General features: G+C 35.4%; 1 protein-coding gene across 4 annotated transcripts in view; it reads right to left on the bottom strand.

Annotated features, from left to right (window-relative positions):
• Positions 1 to 961: 961 nt before the first annotated feature.
• LOC147002685 (vomeronasal type-2 receptor 116-like) overlaps positions 962 to 19,630 on the bottom strand; it is a 43,666-nt gene continuing 24,997 nt past the window's right edge. The window contains exons 5-6 of one of the 4 annotated variants that reach the window (XM_085842956.1): positions 18,863 to 18,986; positions 962 to 5,300 (exon numbers count right to left, since the gene is read on the bottom strand). In XM_085842956.1, the coding sequence (XP_085699082.1) occupies positions 4,363 to 5,300; positions 18,863 to 18,986 (1,062 nt within the window). In that variant the 3' untranslated portion in view covers positions 962 to 4,362. The remainder of the gene's footprint in view (positions 5,301 to 18,862; positions 18,987 to 19,630) is intronic. The other 3 variants (XM_085842955.1, XM_085842958.1, XM_085842957.1) reach the window with 3 other exon arrangements.

Genomic DNA, 19,630 nt, shown 5'->3' with positions numbered 1-19,630 from the left:
TCTTCTCTTTGTGCATGCATTACCTTTAGAGAGGAGCAACTCTGGGTTAAATTTTTTGAGATGGGTGGGTGGTGCCCTCCCTTAACTGGAGGTCATGCCTAACCTCTGGATATGGACTCTAAAGGTGCTTTCTCCCCTTTAATAGGTATTTCAGCTAATGCTATCCCTGTTGTGTCAATGGATCCTCTTGCTTTCATGGCATCTAGGAATTTTTGGTGGCTACAACTCACCTTTGTTCATGAGAACCAGACAGCAACAAATAGATACAAAATCATCCTTTGGCCTGTGTACTGAGTGTTAAGGAGGGAAGGACAAGGCACATATACAGATAATGGTAAATGTGTTAGGATTTGGTTCATTCTTTTTACATTGTGGTTTTTGAGATTAGCATAATGTATGTACACTTGATTGCAAGAGTCTTTACTCATTGATCTGCAGTTCATACAATACACAAACTGGAATTCTAACCATTTCTATCACTTATCATGGATTTATGGAACCCTCCCAGTGGTAGAATGTGGTTAGTCATTGCATGGCCTGTCATTGAGTTAGAATTTTTGCCCACTAAAGCAAAAATCCTATTATATGCAAATGTATGATACTTGATTTGGCAAGGATTGGTGATGTAACAATCTTCACTGTGTTCCTTCTGGAATAAGTAACTCTTAGAAATGTCTTCACCTCAGTGATCCACTATTGTCTTTATTTGACAAGTGAAGTCCTTTTTGCCAGAACTCCTAAAAGTGAGAGCTTAAGCACATGAGAGAACAATTACAATCCACAGTTTAACAAAGAGATTACCGTAGATCACATATGTGTATTGATTTAACACTATTTTGTCTAGTGCACATATAGTATTCTTTTTTTTTTGTTTTGTTTTTTGGATTTTTGATACAGGGTTTCTCTGTCTATCTCTGGCTGTCCTGGTACTCACTCTGTAGACCAGGATGGCCTCGAACTCAGAAATCCTCTTGCCTCTGCTTCCCAATTGCTTGTATTAAAGGCTTATGCCACTACTGACTAGCCAACATATAGTGTTCTGATTAACTATGATCGATTTGGTGACAATGGGATAGTTTTCTCAGTTATTCAATGCCAGTTCTATAAATAATAATCTCTAGTGGAGTATCATGTTAAAGAATAGCTTTTTTTTTTTTTTCAAGAAAAGTTTTCTCTGTGTACCTTTGCTGTACTGGAATGTAATTTGTAGACCAGGCTGGCCTCAAACTCAGAAATCCACCTGCCTCTGCCTCCCAAGTTCTGGAACTATAGGCTTGCTACACCCCTCCCCGCCTGAAGAATAGCTTTTAACTGACCAATAACAATATGATATTGGAATATAAGTAAATATCACTCATTTCTATAAACAGGGCATTGATTGTTGTAGCCTGTATGATGTGGTGAAGTGATACACATGAAACTCTACCTAAGGCAACTGAAGAGTATACATTAGTTCTTGGACATTGTATTTCTTTTTATTAGAAACTTGAGGATCAATTCATTGCACATATGCTGTACACCTTAATATAAACTTTTAGATCTATTCAAAGAAATTCTTCTAACAATAGGTCAATCCTCTTTGCAGTTTTATGGCAAGTGAAGCATTCTTTACCGTAGAAATTATCCATCCAATAGAAAATTTGACATCTACCTGTAAAATGGGTGTCTTTTGTTGTCAAGTGTAACAAGCCACATATGTACAAAGCTTATCTGGGGAAATTCTTTGATGAGATCTTCTTTGACAACTTATAAATGAAAGGTACACACTGAAGTTCAATGTCCACAGAAGACGAGTATAGATTATCAAAGTTATCAAGCAATATGGGGGCAGACACTTGACATTCATCATAGAAAAAAAAATCTGCCAAGAGAAAGTCTCAATTCTGAACAGCTATGCCCTAAATTGAATGGCATAAATACCCATAAAATAAAATTTATTTAATTTCCAAACACACATTGAACACCAGACAATAACAGTGGGAGAAATCAACACCCTACTGTCACCAATTGACTGGTTATTGAAACGGAAAATAAATAGAGACACGGTGAAAATAGTAGAGGTTATGAACAAATGGATTTAACAGATATCTACAAAACATTTTACCCTGAAACAAAAGAACATACTATCGTCTCAGCATCTCATGCTACCTTTTCCAAAATTGACCATATAAGGGGTTACATAACAAACCTCAACAAAGACAAGATGATTGAAATAATCCCATGCATCCTATCAGAACATCACAGATTAAGGCTAGATTTCAAAAACAACAAAACAACAGAAAGCCCTCTTAAATAGAAACAGAACAAATCAGAGCAGAAATCAACAAAATAAAAACAAAGTGAACTATACAATGATTCAACAAAACCAGAAGCTAGTTCTTTGAGAAAATCAACATGACAGATAAACACCTATCCAATCTAAAAGACTCAGGGATATTATCCAAATTAGCAAATCAGAAATGAAAAGAAATACATGAGTACAGAAATTGAGGGAATTAAAAAAAATCATCAGGTACCATTACAAAAGCATATACTAAACAAAACTGGAAAATCTAGATTAAATGGGTGATTTGGTAGACAGATAACACAAATGAAAGTTAAATCAAGAGCAGGTAAACTATCTAAACAAACATATATTCCCTAATGAAATAGATGTCATTAAAACCCCCCACCTCCCACCCATCCAAAGATCAAACAAACAACCAAACAACCCAGGAATTTAGTGCAGAATTCTACCAGACGTTCAAAGAAACTTAATTCTTCAATTTATTCCATAAAACAGAAACAGAAGAAACACTACATAATTCATTCTATGAAGACAAAATTATTCTGATAACTAAACCAAAGAAGAACACAACAACAGCAGCAGCAGCAACAACAACAACAACAAAACACGTCAAACTAAATAGCTTCATATCAATTTTTCTTTTTAATATCAATGGAAAAATTCTCAATAAAATTCTAGGAAAACTGAATACACGGACACCTCAAAACCATTATTAAACAGTATCAAGAAGGCTTCATCATATTGTTCAAGGTTGGTTTAATATATGAAAATCCATTTATGTGACCCACTATATAAACAAACTTAAAGTAAAAAAATCACATGAAAATGTATTTAATAAAATACAATACCCATTAATGTTAAATGTATTGAAGAGATCAGGAATTCAAGGCCCATACTTAAAGTTAATAAAAGAAATTTGCTGTCAACCAACAGCAAATATCAAATTAAGTGGTGAGATAGTTGAAGCAATCCCACTAAAATCAGAGACAAGACCAGGATGACCACTCTCCCCATACCTATTCAATATATTATTCAAAGTTCTACCTAGAACAATAAGACAACCAAAAGAAAACAATGGGATAGAAATTGGCAAAGAAAAAGCAAAAGAATCACTATTTGAAGATAATATGATAGTGTACATAAGTATTCCTAAAAGTTCTACCAGACAACATCTTCAGCTAATAAATAACTTCTGCAAAGTCGCTGGATATAAAATTAACAGAAATAAGTCAGTAGCCTTCCTTTATAGAAATAATAAACAAGCTGAGAAGGAAATTAGGGAAACAACTCCCATCACAATAGCCACAAATACTATAAAAGATCTTGTGGTAACTGTAACCAAACAAGTGAAAATCTGTAGGAAGATAACTTGAGATCACTTAAGATAGAAATCAAAGAAAATCTCAGAGAATGGAGAGATACCCAGGGTCATGCATTTTCAGAATTAACATAGTACAACAAGCTCCTGACCTCTGTGGTTGAATTAGAGAAAAGCTGGAAGAAATTGAGGAGGAGGGTGTCCCTGTTGGAGAACCAGTAATCTCAACTAAGCTGGACTGCAGAAATCACAGACACTGGGCTACAAAGCAGGCAGCATACACTAGCTAATATGAGACAGTCAACACATATACAGCAGAAGACTCTTGGTGCTGGACTCTGAAGATACACCTAACCATCAAAGAAAAGGAGGATCCAGGGAGTGTGCGGGTTTGTTGGGGTGGAGGATTCTGGAATGGAGTCATCCCCATGGAGACAGGGTAAGAGGTGTGGAATGTGGAAAAGACAGAGAATGGACTATGAGGGGGATAAAATCTGTACTGAAAAAAAGATTAAAAAATAAAAAGATTTGAAAATATAAAATGTTATGAGGAATATTGTGGTATGAATTTTAACATGGCAGTCATAGTGTGTGAAATTTTTACTTATTTCATCATGGCATTCTAGGGAATCAAGCTACAGATAGAATATTTGGTGAGAATTTATATCCACAAGCTATCATAAGAACAACATGCCATAACTTTACATTTGACAGTCAAACTGGTTAAGATCTTGAAAAATTCAATTTAGTTGAAGAATCATGTGAACTGTGTTTTAAGTAAAGTTTTGCTCCTGTGGTGTCTTTTATCCCTGTTGTGAGTAAGTGTGTTCAACTCTGGCCTAAACAAAACGATGTAGCACTTAGGAGCAAAGACTATGATAAGAATGCTTGCACTGGAAGCCAAGGTAGAGAACATTTCCATAGCCACCATGACCTTCCCAGAGGTGCTGTGGTAGACAGGGAGGAACATGACCCATACACTGCAGAACACAAGCATGCTGAAAGCTAGGGACTTAGATTCATTAAATCTGTCGGGCAATCTCCTGGATAAGAAAGCCAAGAGGTAACTCCCAAAGGCCATGACTCCCAGGTAGGCCAGAGTGCAGTAGAAGTAAATATATGAGCCTTTGTTGCAAAGAATGATGATGTGTCCATGTTCAGAGTGATAATCCTTGTCAATAAATGGAGGAGATGTTCCCAGCCATATACTAGACAGAAGTACTTGTATCAGGGTGCAAACTGGAATGGCAAATTTAGGGACCTGTGATGTCAGCAACCATCTTATCTTTCTTCCTGGAGCAGTAATCTTGAAGGCCATAACTACAGTGATGGTTTTGGCTAACACAGTGGATAGGGCCATGGTGAACAGAAGTCCAAACATGTACTGTTGCATTATACATGTTGCTGTATTTGGAAGGCCAATGAAGAGCAATGGACAGAGGAAACAGAGGGTGAGAGTGATGAGCAGTATGTAACTGAGAGATCTATTATTGGCCTTTATAATTGGAGTGCCTCTGTGGTCTACAAATACCCAAATAACAAGAGCTGTGAGTGTTGAGAATCCAATGGACAGAAGTGTGATTCCCTTTCCCAGGGGATCATTATAGGACAAAAAAGTTACTCTTTTCTTCAGGCAGTGTCTCTTCTCTTCATTCGCATAATGAGTTTCTGGACAGTGCACACAGTGATCCAAACCTGGTAGAAATGAAGTTGGTTATAAATCCATGGTCAAGTTTTCCCTTTACCCTAATATGTTTTATATTTCAACCTCATTGTATTGTCATTACAACCATGTTCCATTGTCACTTTTGGTAATGAGAATCATGTATTCTAAAGTGAATAATCCTACAAGTTAAGGTTTATACTCCTTTCCAAAATACCCATGAGTAAATCCCCGTTCTGGAGATATGCGTGTTTTTCACATTACCCATTACGAATATATCACTGAGCAAACAAGACGGAACTGAAGATATGATAAGGAGGTAAGAACTTACTATGAATACATAGGGATGTGGTTTAGCCTGCCCTGCCTCTACCATATTACTCAACCTGATTTGTTAAGTAGCTCATGGTCACCACCTCAAAAATCACAACAGTGCAGTGAGGCTGTCCAGCCCACAGCAATCACTAAACAGAATGTGTGCAAGAGGCTTGCCTACAATCCAGCCCTTGAAAATATTTTTAATACTGGTTTTCTTTTATTCCATAAATATTGATTGTGCCAAACAGACAATGAAAATATGCAGGAAACCATATTACTAGAGTCCATTTATTTTACTGTATGTTGAACTGTCCTTATTTTTTATCTTCTATTTTTATTAGATATTTTCTTCATTTACCTTTCAAATGCTATTCGCTAAGTCCCCTATATCCTCCCCCTGCCCTGCTCTCCAAACCACCGAATCCCAATTTCTGTCCCTGGCATACCCCTGTTCTGGGGCATATGATATTAGCAAGACCAAGGGCCTCTCCTCACATTGTTGGCAAACTAGGCCATCCTCTGTTACATATCCAACTAGAGACTGAACTCTGGGGGTTACTGGTTGGTTCATATTGTTGTTCCTCCTACAGGGTTGCAGACACCTTCAGCTCCTTGGGTACATTCTCTAATTCCTTCATTAAGGGCCCTGTGTTCCATCCAATAGATGACTGTGAGCACACATTTCTGTATTTGTCCGACTGGTTTTCTTTTGTGAGGCACTGGCATAGCCTCACAAAAGATAGTTATATCAGTGTCCTGTCAGCAAAATCTTTGTGGCAAAGGCAATAGTGTCTGGGTTTGGTGGCTGATTATGGGATGGATTCCCAGGTGGGGCATTCTCTGGATGGTCTTTCCTTCTGTCTGAGCTCCCATATTTGTCTCTGCAACTTCTTCCATGGGTATTTTGTTTCCCATTATAAGAAGGAATGAAGTATCTACACTTTGGTCTTCCTCCTTCTTGAGTTTCATGTGTTTTGCAAATTGTATCTTGGGTAATATAAGTTTCTGGTCTAATATCTGCTTATCAATGAGTGCATAGCATGTGTGTTCTTTTGTGATTGGGTTACCTCAGTGGGATTTCTCTACACAAAGTATAAAGAGAATGAGAAAGAAATCAGGGAAAGAACACTCTTCACAATAGTCACAAATAACAAAAATACCTTGGTGTGACTCTAACTAAGGAAGTGAAAGATCTGTATGATATGAACTTCAAGTCTCTGAAGAAAGAAATCGAAGAAGATCTCAGAAGATAGAAAGATCTCCCATGCTCATGAATTGCCAGGATCAATATAGTAGAAATGGCTATCTTGCCAAAAGCAATCTACAGACTCAATGCAATCCCATTCAAAATTCCAACTCAATTCTTCACTGAGTTAGAAAGGGCAATTACAAATTTATCTGAAATAACAACAACAACAACAACAACAACAACAACAACAACAACAAACCCCCCCCCCAAAAAAAACCCCAAAACACCTGAGAATAGCAAAAACTCTTCTCAACAATAAAAAAACCTTTGGTGGAATCACCAGGCCTGACCTCAAGGTGTACTACAGTGCAATTGTGATAAAAACTGCATGGTACTGGTATAGCGACAGAGAAATAGACCAATGGAATAGAATTGAAGACCCAGAAATGAACCCACACACATATGGTCACTTGATCTTTGACAAGGGAGCTAAAACCATCCAGTGGAAAAAAGACAGCATTTTCAAGGAATGGTGCTGGCACAACTGGAGGTTAACATGTAGAAGAATGCGAATTGATCCATTCCTATCTCATTGTACTGAGGTCAAATCTAAGTGGATCAAGGAAATCCACATAAAACCAGAGACAGTGAAACTTATAGAGGAGAAAGTGGGGAAAAGCCTTGAAGATATGGGCACAGGGGAAAAAATTCCTGAATAGAACAGCAATGGCTTGGGCTGTAAGATCAAGAATCCACAAATGGGACCTCATAAAATTGCAAAGCTTCTGTAAGGCAAAAAATACCGTCAATAAGAAAAAAAGGCCACCAACAGATTGGGAAAGGATCCTTACCTATACTAAATCAGATAGGGCACTAATATCCAATATAAAGAACTCAAGAAGGTGGACTTCAAAAATTCAAATAACCCCATTAAAAATGGGTTCAGAGCTAACCAAAGAATTCTCACCTGAGGAATACCGAATGGCTGAGAAGCACCTGAAAAAAAGTTCAGCATCCTTAATCATCAGGGAAATGCAAATCAAAACAATCCTGAGATTACACCTAACACCAGTCAGAATGGCTAAGATCAAATATTCAGGTGAGAGCAGATGCTGGCAAGGATGTGGAGAAAGAGGAACACTCTTCCATTGTTGGTGGGATTGCAAGCTTGTACAAACACTGTGGAAATCAGTCTGGTGGTCCCTCAGAAAATTGGACATAGTACTACTGGAGCATCCCACAATACCTCTCCTGGGCATATATCCAGAAGATGTTCCAACTGGTAGGAAGGAGACATGCTCCACTATGTTCATAGCAGCCTTATTTATAATAGCCTGAAGCTGGAAAGAACCCAGATGCCCCTGAACAGAGGAATGGATACAGAAAATCTGGTACATTTACACAATGGAGTACTACTCAGCTATTAAAAAGAATGAATTTATGAAATTCTTAGGCAAATGGATGGACCTGGAGGGGATCATCCTGAGTTAGGTAACCCAATCACAAAAGAACTCAAATGATATGTACTCACTGATAAGTGAATATTAGCCCAGATACTTAGAATACCCAAGATACAAGATACAATTTGTGAAACTCATGAAACTCAAGAAGAACAAACAACAAAATATGGACACTTTGCCCCTTCTTAGAATTGGGAACAAAACACCCATGGAAGGAGTTACAGAGACAATGTTTGGAGCTAAGACAAAAGGACAGACCAACTAGAGACTGCCACATCCGGGGATTCATCCCATCAGCCTCCAAACACAGACACCATTGCATACACTAGCAGGATTTTGCTGAAAGGACCCTGATATAGCTGTCTCTTGTGAGACTATGCAGGGGCCTAGCAAACACAGAAGTGGATGCTCACAGTCAGGTATTGGATGGATCACAGGGCCCCCAATGGAGGAGCTAGAGAAAGTACCCAAGGAGCTAAAGGGATCTTCAACCCTATAGGTGGAACAACAATATGAACTAACTAGTACCCCCTGGAGCTCTTGTCTCTAGCTGCATATGTATCAGAAGATGACCTAGTTGGCCATCAGTGGAAATAGAGAGCCATTGGTCTTGCAAACTTTATATGTCTCAGTACAGGGGAAAGCCAGGGTGCAGAATTGGGAGTGGGTGGGTAAAGGAGTGGGGAGGGGAGTGTATGGGGGACTTTTGAGATAGCACTGGAAATATAAAGAAAGAAAATACCCAATAAAAAATTAAAAAAAAAAGACTGGGAGAATTCTCCATTAAAAAAAAAAAAAAGAAGAAGATAGAAAGATCTCCTATGCTCATGGATTTTCCAGATCAATATAGTAAAAATGGCTATCTTGCCAAAAGCAATCTACAGACTCAATGCAATCCCCATCAAAATTCCAACTCAATTCTTCACTGACTTAGAAAAGGAAATTTACAAATTCATAACAACAACAACAAACAAAACCAAGAATAGCAAAAACTCTTCTCAGCAATAAAAGAACCTTTGGTGGAATCACCATGCCTGACCTCAAGCTGTACTTCAGAGCAATTGTGATAAAAACTGCATGATACTGGTACAGTGAAAGACAGGTTGGTCCATAGAATAGAATTGAAGACCCAGAAATGAACTTACAAACCTATGGTCACTTCATCTTTGACAAGGGATCTAAAACCAGTGGAAAAAAAACAGAATTCACACAAATGGTGCTGGCACAACTGGCCGTTATCATGTAGAAGAAAGGGAAATCATCCATTCTTACCTCTTTGTACAAAGCTCAAGTCTACGTGGATTAAGGATCTCTACATAAAACTAGAGAGCCTGAAACTTATAGAGAAGAAAGTGGGGAAATATCTCAAAGATATGGGCACAGGGGAAAAATTCCTGAACACAACAGCAATGGCTTGTGGTATAAGATTGAGAATCGACAAATGGGCCTTATAACACTGCAAAGCTTTTGTAAGGGAAAAGACACTGTCAATAAGACAAAAAGGCCAACAAAATATTGGGAAATGTTCTTTATCATTCCTAAATCAGATAGGGGACTAATATCTAATACATATAAAGAACTCAAGAAGATGAACTCCAAAAAATCAAATAGCCCTATTAAAAAATGGGTTGCAGAACTAAACAAATTATTCTCAACCAAGGAATACCGAATGGCTGAGAAGCACCTGAAAAAATGTTCAACATCCTTAATCATTGGGAAAATGTAAATTAAAATCACCCTGAGATTCCCCCTCACACCAGTCAGAATGGCTAAGATAAAAAATTCATATGACAGCAGATATTGGCAAGGATGTGGAGAAAGAAGAACAGTCCTCCATTGGTGGGATTGCAATCTGGTACAACCACTCTGGAAATCAGTCTGATGTTCCTCAGAAAATTGGACATAGTACTACCGGAAGGTCCTGCAATACCTCTCCTGGGCATATACCCAGAAGATGTTCCAGCTTGTAATAAGGGCACATGCTCCACTATGTTCATAGCAGCCTTCCTTATAAAGCTAGAAGCTGGAAAGAACCCAGACGTCCCTCAACAGAAGAATGGATACAGAAAATGTGGTACATTTAAACAATGGAATACTACTCAGTAATTAAAAACAACGAATTTATGAAATTCTTTGGCAAATGGTTGGATATGTAGGATATTTTTTCTTTTCTTAACCTTTTATTTATATTTTGTAATATAGTTAAAACTTACATTTAGATTTTGAGAACACAAAATTATACTGCAGAAAATAATTTACACCAATTCACAAACAAAATATTTCTTAATTTCCAATTGATTTTGTGAATTCAATTTTCAAGAAATAGTGGTCATTGAATGCATTGTATAAAATCATGGTAGTCTTAAATGTATGAAATATTTTCTTTTCATGTGATCTTGTTTGGATACCACTGAATAATTGTTCAAAATATTTCTTGTCCTTTTCACCCCTCTCATTTTTTGTTAACAAGCAAATCTCAGAGATGTTATTGTTAATATGTGGATGTTAGAGAAAAGTTATTGGGACTTAACTCTCTAATCATTTCTGTGTTCTTTGATGATATTCAGGTTAGTATGGGGGATGTAAACTCCTTTATATATTGAGAGACTTTTTGATAAACTTAGTGAAAGTTTTTCAATCAAATACCTACATAATAATAAAATTTATGTTTTCTTTGTTCCTCCAGAACAGATTTTAAAAACTAAATCTCTGTGAATCAAACTTAGTGGAAGAAAAACATATGACTTATTTCCTGACCTGTATCACTTTCCACATTTTTTAAATGTTTCATTTCAAGAATGATTTTATTTATTTTTTTCCTAAATCATATCGAAAGAATATACATTTAAATCCTTTTTCCCTCTACTCTCTATTTGTGTTCTTTCTCATGCTTTTTAAAACTCTCCTGTCACAATAGTTAACATTTTCTCAATGTCTTTATTTCTGCTAATATCACATTCATATAAATGTATGCTTGTCTGATTTTAGATCATTTTTGCTACTATGTTATGTTAGCTTATAATACGTTTCATATAAACAATATCCATTCATTAATGGTGCCTGATTTGTAACACAAAACATTTTACTTTGTTTAAAACTTATGTTTTGTGTTGAAATATAGTTTTTGTATATTTCCCTATATTTTCTAAGTAATGTTTTTAACTTTTGAATATTCAACACTGTATTTTTAAATCAATACAATCTGAGTTAGTGATATATGTAGATAAATTCTTCATTCTACTCTATCAAACCAAATGTACATATCACTGAAATGTCTAATCCTTCATCTACAATAGTAGAAGAATTTTGAGGTGACATTTGATGTGCTCCTTCTACAATTACATTAAATTCATAAATGAAATGACTATGTCTTCAATCTGCATAGAGGAACTATAATCAAATGAACAGTCAGGTAGGTAGTTTTTATGTTTTATCTCTATATATTCCAGAGGAATAACTTATGTATAATGTGTTTATAGTGAAATAATGGGAATTAATAGGTGAGAAAATATAATTATCCTGCTTTCCAGACGACACTTCCATTCTCCTACCACCTGTCTGCCTACCTTCATCAGTCCCATTGATACAGAACCAAAAAGGTACAATTAAAACACAAAACGAAAGAATGATAGGAAACAACATAAGTCAAGGACCATAGAACACCCCTATCCTACAACTTCAAGTCCTGCATAACCTAACACAACCAAACCACAATTCCCTGAAATTCAATCTTACAAAGATGTTAGATTCAACTAAGGGGAATATATTGCTTAAAGAAATATGGGAAAATAAATATAGGCCTTTAAAGAGGAAACAAAGAAATCCCTTAAAGAATCTACAATTAACCAGGGGAATAAATAAATGTGTTCAAGACATGATAGTGGAAATAGGAGCAATAAAAAATACAAAGTGAGGCATAACTGGAGATGGAATACTAGGGAAGAGAATCAGAACAACAGATGCATGAATCACCAACATGGAAAGGATGGAGGAGAGAATCTCAGGCAAACAATAAAAGGAATTAATATATCAGTAGCTGAAAATATTTATTCTAAGATATCCATGAAATAAAATATCCAGAAAATTTGGGTTACAATGAAAACACCAAACCAAGGAATGATAGGAATAGAAGTTAAAGAGTCTCAGCTCCAAGGATGAAAAATATTTCAACAAAATCATAGTAGAACATATTCACACATTAAAGAGAGAAATTACTATAAATATCTAATATGCTTGCAGAACACAAAGTATATTGGAACAGAAAAGAAAGTCTTGTCTCAACAAAATAACCAAAATATGGAATTTAGAGAACAACAACAAAAAAGAATATTAAAAGCAGCAAAGGAAAAAGACCAAGTAATATACGAATGCAGAAACTGCTTGAATTTTGCCTTTTTTATAGAGACTTTAAAAACTGAAGGCCCTTGACAAATACATTAAAACCTACATAAACTAACATGGCAATCTAAGGTACTACACCCAGAAAAATTCTCAATAAATATAGATGGAGAAAACAACAATATTTCAAGAAAACCCTGAATTTAAACACTCTTCTATCCACAAATCCATTCCTACAAACAAACAAACAAACAAACAAACAAACAAACAAAAAACTAATTGAAGGAGAACTCCAACAGAAATTGGATAACTACTTTCAAGAAAACGCAGGAAATAAATACTTCCATACCAGAAAAATAAAGTTAAATATACACAATAACACATACACACTAATACTACAAGCATCAAAATAACAGGGGTAAACAATAACTGGCTGTTAATGTCTCTCACCAGCAATGGACTCAACTTTCCAATAAAAAAGAAACAGGCAAACAGAACAAATGCAAAAACAGGAACCAACCTTTTGCTGCAAAAAAGAAACACAGGTCAGCAATGCAGATAGCTATTACCTCAGAGTAAATGCTATAATAGTTTTTCTGGGCCACCGGACCCTAGAAGCAAGTTATAATAACTATTCTTATATGTATTAAAGTAGAGTTTCAACTATATTTAAACAAAGCAAATGGGAAAGGATACTATATACTCATTAAAATAAATCCAGTAAAATGATATCTCAATTCTCAACATGTGTGCTCCTAATTCAAGGGCACCCATGTTTGTAAAAGAATCATTCCTAAAGTTGGAAACACACATCAAACTCCACATATTAAAAGTGGTTGATGCTATACCCCAGTCTCACCAACTGACATGGTATTTAGTCAAAAAGTAAATAGAGAAATAAGAAAACTGGCAGAGAGTATGAATCAAATGGACCTAAAAGTCATGTAGATAATATTCCACACAAACACAAAAGACTATACCATTTTCTCATCACTCAGTTCTTCCTCCAAAATTTAGAGTCCTTCACAGATACAAGAAAATTGAAATAACACCATTTCCTCTATGAGGCAACTATGTAGGAAAGCTGGTCTTCAACAACAGAAACACCAGAAAGTAGACAAACTCAAAGAAATTGAACAAGCCTCTACTCAATGATGTCTGGTTCAGGGAAGAAAGAAAGAAATAAATTTTTAAAATTAAAAAAAATATATAGGCACAGCATATGCAAATTCTTGGGAAACCGAAAAATTGTTCTAAGAGGAAAGTCCATTACATTGAGTATGTCCATAAAGAAATTCATTTGAAAATTTTCATATGAACAATTAAATTGTACATTTAAAAGGTCTAGAAAAAAAAGAAGAAAACACAGTTAAGAGATGTTGAGGGCATAAAATAATCTGATTTCAATACTCTGAAATCAAACTTTTAGGAAAAAAAATGGAGCAATGTAGCCAAGAATTAGCTCTTAGAGAAAATCAACAAGATAGATACAACCTTGCCAAACTAACTAAATTATGTGGAGATGTTATCAAAATAAATAAAATCTAAAAAGAAAAGAGAGAGAAAACAGAGAGAAAAAAAGTACAAATAAAGCACTAGGTCTTTCTTCAAAGTCTGTAGTCTACAAAACTGGAAAAACTTAATAAAGAGGATGGTTTTCTAAACTAGTATCACACTTACAAAAGTTAATTTAAGATCAGGAAACCTATATAAATAGCCCTAAAACCCTGAGAAAAGAGATGCAGTCATGAAATATTTCTTGACCAAAGATGCCCAGAGTCAGTTGGTTTTATTGTAGAATTCTACCAGACTTTCAAAGAAGAGCTAATAGGAATATTCCACAAATTACTCCACCCCATAGAAGCACAGGAACATTGTGGAATTTGTTCTATGTGTCTTCCATCATACTGATACCCAAATTACACAAATACTCAACAAAGAAGAGAATTTTAGTTCTATTTCCCTTATGAATACTGATGAAGAAATGAACACACACACATTAAATATATAAATAAATAAATAAATAAATAAATAAATAAATAGGTAGATAGATAGTTAGATAGATAGATAAATGAATAAGTACCTCACAAACTGAATACCAGTACACATCAAAAGAATCTTAAGTAATAAATTAATAAGCCTCATATTAGGGATACATGCATGGTTCAATACATGAAAATCCATTTGTGTAATTCACTATAAAAATAAAATGAAAAAAATCTCATGGTCATCCCATTAGATGCAGAAAAATAACTTTAACAAAATTTGACACCAATTCTTTTTAAAAGTCTTGGAGCAATCAGGGATACAAGGCATATATCTCAATGCTATAAAACCAACATACAGCAAACCAACAGCCAACATCAGATTACATGAAAAGAAACTTAGGCAATTCCACTAAAATCAGGGACAAGGCAAGGCTACTCATTCTTGTTAATCTATTCAATACAGGTTGAAGCTCTGGCTTGAGCTATCAGAGAACTAAAAGAAATCAAGTCGATGCAAATTGGAACGAAAGAAGTCAAAGGATTGCTATTCACAGATGATATAATAAATACAAATAACCCTAAAAATTCTACCAGAGAACACCTTCAGCAAAGTGGCTAGATCAAAATAAACTAAAAATAAAAAAAACATACTCCTCCTTTATATGAATGATAAATTAACTGAGAAATAAATAAAGGAAATAAAACACTTTACAATATTTAAAAATAATACATATGTCTTCATGTAACTCTAACCATGCAATTTAAACACCTATATAACAAGACGTTGAAATCATTGTAGAAAAAAATTAAGGAAGATATCAGAATATGGAAAGATATCCAATGCTCTTGAAATGGTAAGGTTAACATAATATACATGGCTATCTTACCAAAATCAATCTACATATTTAGTGTGAATCCCACAAAAATTCCAATACCATTCATTACATACCTTGAGATAGCAATTCTTAACTTCATATGAAAAAAAAAAACAGAAAAAGATACAAACAAGCAAATAACCCAACATTGCTATAACAAGCCTAAACTATAATTAAACTCTTGGAGGTATACATATCCCATAACTCAAGGTATATTATCAAGTAATAGTAACAAAATTTGCATGGTAATAGTCTAGGGATAAACAGGTTGATCCATGGCATCAGTCTTCAAATATTGCCACATACCTACAGACACAAAACCATAGAATGGGAAAAAGAAAGCATCTTAAACAATTAGTGCTGATTTAATGAGATGTCTGCAAGTAGAGGAATGAAAATATTTTTATATCTGTCTTCCTATAGAAAACTTCCAGTGAAGTGGACTAAAGATCTTAACATAAAGACAATAAAATAAATCTAGTAGAAGGAAACTGAGGAATAGCCTGCAATGCATTGGTACTAGAGAAAACTTCCTGTACAGAAGAGCAGGATCAGGTTCTAAGATAAAGAATTCAGAAGTGGTAACTAATGAAACTAAAAACCTTCTGTTAGGCAAGAACACTCTGGAAATCAATTTGCTGGATTATCAGAAAAGTGACAACATTTCTGCCTCAAGACCCAGCTCTATTATTTCTGGTCATAAATCCAAAGTTGGCACATTATTCCACAGTGACACTGGCTCAACTATGTTCATAACAGTTTTCTTCCTAATAACCAGAAACTGGAAACAACCTAGATATCCCTTAACTGAAGAATGGATAGATAAAGCATAATTGGTATGCCTACAGAATGGAGTACTATTCAGCCATTAAAAACAAGGACATCATGAATTTTGTAGGGAAATTGATGGAACTTGAGACTCTCATCCAGAGATTGGTAACCCCAAAGGATTATCATGGTATGTTTACACTTATATGTGGATATTAACCATGAGTACAGGATACACACAACACACACTAAAGACCCAAAGCTGAACTAAAAGTAGCACCCAAGTGAGGATACTTGATTCTCACTTAGAAGGTAGAATATAATAGTTATAGGAAGCAGATGGAATGAGGAATCTGGGTGGCAGAATGGACAAGGAGGTGACTTGGAGTGTTCCCGGTAAGTGTTCAGAGAAACACAGGAGAGGGATAGAATGTCAGGAGAGAGACTAGAAATCCTTAGTGTGAGGTATAGGATGGCAAGTATTATGAGAATATGTTAAAGATCTGGGATATGGGACCCCCAGCAATCAAAGGGGGTGACCTTAGCTCAGAGTCATAATAGTGGTTCTTTGGAACCTGAAAAGTGTACTTCCTGTAGCCAGGAATCCCCATTTGAAGAAATAGGGAAACCAACTCACACACACAAATTTTCACTCTAAATTCATCCTTTCTACAAGAGATGCAGAAATAAAGGTTGAGGTAGAGACTGAGGGTAGGGAGAACCAATATTCCCAATAGAACCAATAGAGACAATGGTCCCACTTCAGTTTCATCCCATTGGAAAATACCAATCCCTGAAATTATTAATGATAGTCTCTCCTGATGACTGAAACAGATGCAGACACTCTCAGACAAAACCTGCCACTCCCTACATATGGAGCAGATTAGCAGCAAAGAAATGAAAATATAGCTATCTATATAGTTCTTGATTTTCTGTCAGATGTTTTTCTAACTTGGCTGCCTTTTCTGGCCTCAGTAGAAGAGGACTTGACTTGTGATGGAGACAAATAATATGCCAGGTTAGAAGTCAGCCAATGGTGAGGGCTCCTGCCTCTGATTGGAGAATGAGAAAGTGGATAGGAGAGGGACTTTCTGAGGATGAGAACAGGAGGTGAGGCATGGATTGGGATGTAGAATAAATAATAAAAACAAAATTATCATGCCCCTGTCAGAAATGAGATATGTTTAATACAATGTACATATAGGAAATAGAATTTATTTCACAAAAAATCCTGAAAGAACCAACAAATAGATTTCTTTAGCAGTTCAATGTTTTTAACCGCAAGTCCCTTCTACTTATGTTACTATTCAACCTGGAGTGGCACAATGCTTATTCTACACTTGCTGATTGCAGATACCTTGTGACTGGCTCATGCTTGTTGTTCGTATTTTGACATAGTTTAAAATTTCACCCAAATTTTCTGGAACTAATTATTCTTCACTTCAGGTGTATGCAGCTTTCAGTAGATCTTGGCATATTCACTCCAGCAGCATTACCTGCACCCATCTACCAGTGCATCAAAACGTGGTCATGTGTCAAGTTCTCATTTTAAAGGATGTCACATGACCTTTCTACACATTTATATTTGTTTTCAGTAGTTCTAATGAGAACATACATACACTATTGATATTTGGGTGTTAATAAGTTAATGAGTAACACAACATATTATAAATTTTGAGGACATCCCCACTGTTGAGTCAGTTACAATAATATTTTCAAATGGTACATAACTATAGTTTCAAGTTCATAAGTAGATATGGAAATATTAAATATATAAAATAATTACATTTTAAAAAAAATATGAATAAATTTATAAAATTCTATACAAAATATGTATTCAGTTTTTTAATTGCATCCCTTACATCTCTGACTGTCTGTCTTTCACCCTCTTCACGATAACTTAATTTCTTTGTCTAACCTATTGTTTCAGATGTATTAACTGGGTTGAAGGAAACCTGGCAATAAAATGTTGTAATTAAATTAATTTAGAAACTTTCTAATGCCATAAAACAGATCGAACACAGAAATTGCAACTGGGACAATGAAAAAGCTTTCTGGTCCACTGTATGAAATAAGACAATTATGGAACTACTATAGCAAAGCTAAATTATTCACATTTAAATGTAATGGAAGTGTCAGTAAGTATACTTTCAAGATTACTTTTTTGTTTTTTGTTTTGTTTTGGTTAATTATTTTGTTTTTTGTTTTTTGTTTTTCGTTTTTTTTTTGAGACAGGGTTTCTCTGTATCACTCTGGATGTCCTGGAACTCACTCTGTAGACCAGGCTGGCCTCGAAATCAGAAATCTGCCTTCCTCTGCCTCCCAAGTGCTGGGAATAAAGGCGTGCGCCACCACTACCTGGCCAAGATTCCAAAGACTTAATACTCAGAATATTATTGATTAAATTCTATGGTGAATTTGCACATTTGTCTCTGATGTGAAGAAGTGAATTCTTGATACCGCAATGCTTACAATGACTTAAAAAGGTGAATCATTCCTATGTGTTATTTTGATAGAACATACAGGTAAAAGATTCAGTTGTTAAACTGAAGTAAAGTAATGGCCATGTGGTTCCCTTGTCTAATTTTTTTCCTTTACTTAGTTTTGTTAGAGCACTGTAGAAAGAATGGAAAATCCTCTGAGAAACTTGTCCTAAACCTGTTTCATTGGAAATCTCATTGTCTGGGCAAGGTGTGCAGTCAAAGCAACAGGTAGGCTTGCTCTCCAGGACAACTTTCCTGAATCCAGGATTGCAGCTCTCACTGCATACAGAGTGAGGAATCTGAAAAATATTAAATACAAGATACAAAACACTTAGCTCTTAATTAGTGCACAAGTAAAGTATGTATTTTATAATACAGAAAATATATTAATTAAAATTAATATCTAAATATGTTGGTTTTTGCTATTTTACTTCATTGGCCATTGAGTGAAAGTGGAAATGACCTTTGGTTAGCAATGGACTTCACGTTCCTTTTCATGATTTAATGAAATCTGCCCAGTGTTCTAAAATCAGCACTGTCATAATCCTCTGCCTTCGGGAACTTCACCCTCAAACTGTGATGTCACAAATAAATTTTTTATCCTCATATTAATTTTGTTGCCTACATATTTCCAACAATACAGTTAAGTATAAAAGGGAAATACTCACTTTGTTCTTTATTTGTGAAAGGCTTGAAATCAAAGGCCACCTGAAAGCCGAATGTGACTGTCTAAGCTAAGTGTCTTATTGTGATAAAACAGCATGACCATAGCAAATTGTGGACAGAAAGGTTTATCATCAGTTGAAATAAGTACTGGAGTTGAAGCAGAAAATTTGAGAAAGTGGAAATGGAGAACACACACTATTTCTGTTTACTGTCATGCTAGTAGTGTCTTTCTCACCTTAGATTCTTAAACAAATTAGGACCACCTGCCACCACCCAA

The sequence above is a fragment of the Mus caroli genome, unplaced genomic scaffold (genome assembly GCF_978045245.1).
Source record: "Mus caroli unplaced genomic scaffold, Mus_caroli_1 scaffold_9, whole genome shotgun sequence".
Classification (NCBI taxonomy): Eukaryota; Metazoa; Chordata; class Mammalia; order Rodentia; family Muridae; genus Mus; species Mus caroli.
Note: the sequence above shows the minus strand (reverse complement) of the source record. Positions and strands in the feature narration are given on the sequence as shown.